The 6,372-nt window shown below is 38.1% G+C and overlaps 1 protein-coding gene across 33 annotated transcripts in view; it reads right to left on the bottom strand.

Moving 5' to 3' along the window:
* Nucleotides 1–835: 835 nt before the first annotated feature.
* The window catches only part of LOC128021339 (uncharacterized), a 28,031-nt gene continuing 22,494 nt past the window's right edge, over nt 836–6,372 (bottom strand). For 15 of the 33 annotated variants that reach the window (XM_052608490.1, XM_052609022.1, XM_052608806.1 and 12 more), the window contains 8 exons: nt 5,745–5,816; nt 5,258–5,329; nt 4,724–4,795; nt 2,412–4,359; nt 1,878–1,958; nt 1,756–1,803; nt 1,616–1,657; nt 836–1,471 (listed from right to left, as the gene is read on the bottom strand). In XM_052608490.1, coding sequence (XP_052464450.1) covers nt 1,257–1,471; nt 1,616–1,657; nt 1,756–1,803; nt 1,878–1,958; nt 2,412–4,359; nt 4,724–4,795; nt 5,258–5,329; nt 5,745–5,816 — 2,550 coding nt within the window. In that variant the 3' untranslated portion in view covers nt 836–1,256. The remainder of the gene's footprint in view (nt 1,472–1,615; nt 1,658–1,755; nt 1,804–1,877; nt 1,959–2,411; nt 4,360–4,723; nt 4,796–5,257; nt 5,330–5,744; nt 5,817–6,372) is intronic. The other 18 variants (XM_052608920.1, XM_052609919.1, XM_052610010.1 and 15 more) reach the window with 5 other exon arrangements.

Here is a 6,372-nt window from a genome sequence, read left to right as displayed (position 1 = left end):
ATTCATTAAAATAAGGGTAGGTGATAATCTGGGGACAGGTCAGGTTAACACATGTGGGGACACGGGGACAACTCCTTATATGGGCATTAACGGAAGTCCCATCTGGGGACAAAACCCTGACCAACTAGTGTATGAGTAAGTACACATGGAATGTCCAATCTGGGGACAAACCAGTGTAATCTACAGACAAAGAAAGGTCATAATATGGCCAGCTGGCCAATTCATAATGGTATTTCTGGAAGTTATATTGGTTTGTTAAAAATAGGGTGGTTTAACAAGTTAGTTCAACTTGACTTCAAAAATGAACTTTAACTTCTTCAACTGCAAGTCATTTCAGTCCACTAAGACTGCCACAATCATATACTGCATTTAACTAATTCTTACACAATTCAGTTGCTACATTTACTGATTATTATGACCCATGAGAGACATTCGTTGAATGTGATTTAGCTGCTCTTATCAAAGTCAATCTAATATATATTATAAAGCCCTTTAAAACTAAGTTGTCACAGAGTGCTTTTACAAACACCGACCCTTATACTGACAGAGCACAAACAAGAAGATACACACAAAAAACCCATTAAACGTATACATGGTAAGGTTACTTTTAAAAGTATGTATTATGTTTGAGGTAAAGTTAAGTATCCTGTAGTTAACCAGTAATAACACATTCGGAAAGGTTAGATCAGAGCTACAATTCTTAAATTGTCTAAAATTATGAACATTATCAGTGGAATGGAGTTTTTTTTGTCTTGTTTTGAAATGCTCTAAGAATTTAATCTTTAAGTCATTAAAAAAAAAAAACCAAGAGAAATAAAAACGACCTTGATACAAATTGAATCTACAGCCAAATTTAATCAGTACAGTATGGGTTCCGTGCTTGCCACCAGATATTACAACATATAGTTTTTATGATGTGCCATCAGAAAATAAATTAATCAATTTAAAATTAAAATGTGAAACGTAAAGGGGCCTGAATAAAGGCATTGAAAACTATAGGCACTCACTCTGTCGTATGGCTACTGTACAGTAAAACTACAACATTTACACCAACTCCTTATCACCTGACACAGCATTTTGCCAGCAGACTTAAAAAAAAGAAGTCCAAGCACCAAATTTACAACCAACATCGAGCCGTTTTAACTCTTTCAAAACTTAAATTACAATATAATGTTTCCAACAATGGTATTGAGACCAAAACAAAACAAAATAAATCAACTAAAACGCAAAAACGGAATCAACATCCAAAATCCACCTTACTTTTTTGAGGTCTTTCTCTCGTATGCTGTGATTCTGTTTTTTATATAATACTTCACCGCCTGCCAGTCTCGTTCACCGAGGGCTTTGGGGGCTGCTGTAATGCATGCAACGCAGTCGACTTTTCCAGGAGTAACTCCCGAGTGAATAAATTTCATCATTGTCTCTTCTACAGCCGCAATCTCCACCTCACTCCACTTTCTCTTCCTAGGAACTAATGACAAGAAAATTACATTAATTGCACTGCATGTGTTGTAGGTGCAAGACTGGATTATTTTTATACTACTGTATTCTTTATGATGTTGTTGACCTTTTATAAATAAAGCAAATAAAAACTATTACTGGACAGGTTCCTTACCTGATGTTACTTTCATGACCTCCCGTGTCCTCTCCGGAGATCCTTTAGAAACACAATCATATACATTTCTAAATCAAACTAATTACTGATAGGCTGTTCTAATTGCATTAAACATTTAACTGCCTGTTCATACATCTTACCTTCATTCGTGTTTACTGGCCTGCTGCTATTCACTCCTGAAGTGCCTGCTTGAAGGCATGATTTAATTATTTAACTAATGGAAATTACAAACATCTTAAAAAATGTGTTTACAAATCTTTACCTGTCTCACTTGACGTCACATCATGAGAATGATCTGACAGTTCGGTTTCACTCTCTATCCCAGGATCAGGCTCAACGCACTCTGAAATATAGTCTTAGTATTCAGAGATATGCACAGATTCTTCCAAAATCACTAGGACACGCTTGACAGCTAGTTTAAACTCGATTAAGTCGATTAAGTCGTGGGGAAGTCATGGCCTAATGGTTAGGGTTGGACTCCCAATCGAAGGGTTGTGAGTTCTAGTCCCGGGCTGACAGGAATTGTGGGTGGGGGTAGTGCATGATCAGCTCTCTCTCCACCTTCAATACCACGACTTAGACCCTTGAGCAAGGCATCGAACCCCCAACTGCTCCCCGGGCGCCGCAGCATAAATGATGAACACTGCTCCGGGTGTGTGCTCACAGTGTGTGTGTGTTCACTGCTCTGTGTGTGTGCACTTCGGATGGGTTAAATGCAGAGCACAAATTCTGAGTATGGGTCACCATACTTGGCTGAATGTCACTTCACTTTCACTTTCATTAACAGGTTACATACCTGTTGGATTGATGCTGATCTGGTCAAGACCTTTCCCTCTGAATTCGTTAAGCCTTCCCTGCTCCATTGCCATCAATACTTTGGTGATTTTTGCCAGCTGGAGTGTTCCCTCGGGTAATCTGTAATATTTCCTGTGGATACGAATATCATGTCCCAGGAAATCAGCAAGTTGGTCCATTTCTGTGTCGTTCATGTTAAGAACTCTGGACATTGTAGAGATGTGTTTGCGCAACTTGGTGGACGATAGGGCTTTTGGACATTTAGCACCACACTCCATGGCAAAGCAGCGCAGGCAGTCTGATCCACGAAATGATGTCTCGCAGCCTGGGATTGCAAACATGTAGATGTTCTCCTTCGGAACACCGCAAACTTCACGTGTTTTAACCAGCAACTCCATGGATTTGATCATTTCCGGTGCCAAAAGTACTGCAATTTTCCTTCCGCGTTTTCCACGGATTTCTACACGACTAAAGTACTTGCATAGTGCTTGTTCAACTTCTGAGAGAGAGTCAGCAATATCACTATTTAAAGTAGATTTGTCTCGAGACTCGAATGATTGTACTGGCATCAGACAGGCTTCTCCTTGCCTTTTTCTGTTGAAGATGATCATTTGTGCAAGAGTGACTTTAGCCAGTTTTGCCCAGGTCTTGGTGTTCGGTGCATTAAAAAGTGTGCTGTAGTATTCTTGCTGTTTCTCCTTTAAATATATATGGAGTTTCTTGACATCATCTGCAAATGGCAAGATCAGTGGAGCGTTGTACCTTTTTTCTTCCAGGGTATTGTGAGCATGACATGAGATCATCTCCCTCCAGCGTGTCTGATAGATGTGTTTGAAGTCCTCTGCTTTTTGAACTTTTGTTGTGTCACCGGAGATCCTTGCATCACAACTTACAATGTCGGCAACCTTCATGAGGCTCTGACCAAGTTTGTTGGCTAGAGTTGGCACTGCTATCTTATTTGTTTCACACTGAAAGCCTGTAACAGCTTTAACTGCATTAACTGTGTGTTGGAAGTTGGCTGGATCAATGTACTCCTCAAGTGATTTGAGAGGGGACACCTGCCTTCCTTTTAAAACCAGTCTCCCTAACTCACGCATTTTCTGACGGATCAGTTCATGATCAGAACGCCGGTGTCCCATGAGGTTGTATTTCTGTTCGCCATACTTGAGGATACAATGGTCACTCTTTATGACATCTACCACTTCACCTTGTTTCATGTCACTGAGAAGTTTCCACAGTCCCTTGCTAACTCCTTCCTGCACAGGTTGCGCAAAGGCGCAAATCGATTGGGCTCGAGTTCTACCCGGTTTTGGAAGAACACCTCGAAGTGGGCACCTTTTCAAATGTTTCCAAAGAAATCTTTTTTTGAAAAGTCCTTGGCAATTTGCACAATGTAAGAATTTATTTGGATTGACATTTGGAGAACTTGTTTGTTTACATGGAACAATGACACCTTTTCCCTTTCTAATGACATCTACATTGTGTGCTCTGTCCCCCTGTTTCCTTAGTATAGTCAGTTGGAGCTTTCTTTCCTTGGAGTTCTTTGGAGATGAAATGGCCTTAGCGACTTCAGATTGATCTCCATGAACAAGTTCCAGATGCCTGGCGATTTTGGATTGTGGTTTCTCACAAAAGAGACAGTAATGTTTTTTGGTGTATCTTCTAGATCCATCGTCAGTCTTTTGACTGTGCATGACTGTAAGTGAAGTAATGGAGCTTTCCCCAGATGTGTCAGATTTAGAGTTCCGGTTTCTATGTCCCTTGTATGTTTTTCTTGTTTCATTTTTAACAGCAGGACTGGCCATGGTGGCAGAATTTTTCTTTAATATACTGCCTCCCTCTGAGCTGGTCTCACTTTCACAATCAGACCCTGGCACATATTCATCCTCTGTTATTTCCATGCTGCTTAGTGAGTCTTCAGAATCATATCCAAGCATTTGTTTTTTAAACTGAAATTAATCAGAATTCAGCAAATTTAATTTCCTAAATACAATGTCTGTGTCACTGAAACAGAACTACAATATCTCCCAATGTCTGTAGAATAAAAGTATTTCTTTCTAACATCCACAAAAAAAAAAAAAAAAAAAAGTAAAAGCAAGCATTTTTGTTACATGCACGCAGTTACTCTAGTTTAATATCTAATTGCATTAATAAATGCAAAAATAAATGCAAGTTATCAAGTATGAATGGGTTTAAAGTATCAAACAAACATTGAAAGAGTTGCCTTTTAAACCGTTACGAAAATCAGTCTAGATAAAATTAATGAATTCCCCAAACTTTTATGAACTGTGGCCATCATCTATACTTTCTTACCTTGGGATTGGAGTGGGACACATTCCCATCTTCTGCAGAGCTGGAATCTGTGTCCATGTTTTGGAAAGCAACCTGTAATCAGTCAAACATGACAAATATAAAAGGTCTTGAGAATTCTACACAAATTATATTAGCAACAAAGGTGTCCCCATAAAGACAGTTAAAATACAGGTCAATGTCCCCAAAAGGTATCATAAATACCCATTAGTACTTATATGAGGTTAAAGTGCCAACGAAACTTTCAGGTTTGTTTAGAGGGTGTTTGTATCCATCGTTTGTGGTAAGTCGTTTAAAATGTAGAAACAGATATAATTATATTACAATTTGTCATAACTCACAAATGTAACTACGTATCGTAAATGTGCAAAAAATCCAGTATGCCCTAACAGGGTTGGGACAAAGCCTGTAATAATGCCATCTTCACATCGTTCTGTCAAACACATTCTGATCAACATTGTTGCTGGGAAATAATTACTATAATATAATGTATACTGTGCAGCTCTGAAACTAAATGGTTATAAAAACTCTTATTACCTGTGTGTCTGTTGATGAGGGTATCACAGAATCTTCTGCTGGTTGAGTGACTGGATGTGATTCTGGGTCCAGCTAAAAATCAATCAAAAAATTCAATGCCACAGAAAGAGTGTAGAATGATTTAACTAAAGTACAAACAAATGTAAACTGCAAAAAAAAAAAAAGTGATCATTTTTGTTATGTGCATGCAATTTTTTTTTTGTTCTCTACATTTATAATTAGTAATCACTTCTCTAAAGTAATGATCCAAATTTTTTGAATTGCAATGTGATTGTATTAGAATTTAGGCATGGACCAGAATAGATTAATAATCTAGTTTAATATCTAATTGCAAAAATAAATGCAAGTTATCAAGTATGAATGGGTTTAAAGTATCAAACAAACATTGAAAGAGTTGCCTTTTAAACCGTTACGAAAATCAGTCTAGATAAAATTAATGAATTCTCCAAACTTTTATGAACTGTGGCCATCATCTATACTTTCTTACCTTGGGATTGGAGTGGGACACATTCCCATCTTCTGCAGAGCTGGAATCTGTGTCCATGTTTTGGAAAGCAACCTGTAATCAGTCAAACATGACAAATATAACAGTCAAACATGACAAATATAAAAGGTATTGAGAATTCTACACAAATTATATTAGCAACAAAGGTGTCCCCATAAAGACAGTTAAAATACAGGTCAATGTCCCCAAAAGGTATCATAAATACCCATTAGTACTTATATGAGGTTAAAGTGCCAACGAAACTTTCAGGTTTGTTTAGAGGGTGTTTGTATCCATCGTTTGTGGTAAGTCGTTTAAAATGTAGAAACAGATATAATTATATCACAATTTGTCATTAATAACTGTAAATACGTATCGTAAATGTGCAAAAAATCCAGTATGCCCTAACAGGGTTGGGACAAAAGCCCTATTAGGACGGGACTAGTTTTCTAAACTACGTTTGAGTTTCAATTCTTACCACCTGACGTCTGTGATTTTCATGTACCAATTCGGACGGGACTAGTATCTCCGTGTTTATTACAGAGGTGGGAGGGTCTGATTTGTGCATCTGGGCATCACAGAGATCACGCGCTCTGTATGCATGCATTTAATTCATTCAGAATGATTGCCT

Source organism: Carassius gibelio, chromosome A1 (genome assembly GCF_023724105.1).
Source record: "Carassius gibelio isolate Cgi1373 ecotype wild population from Czech Republic chromosome A1, carGib1.2-hapl.c, whole genome shotgun sequence".
Lineage (NCBI taxonomy): Eukaryota > Metazoa > Chordata > Actinopteri > Cypriniformes > Cyprinidae > Carassius > Carassius gibelio.
Note: the sequence above shows the minus strand (reverse complement) of the source record. Positions and strands in the feature narration are given on the sequence as shown.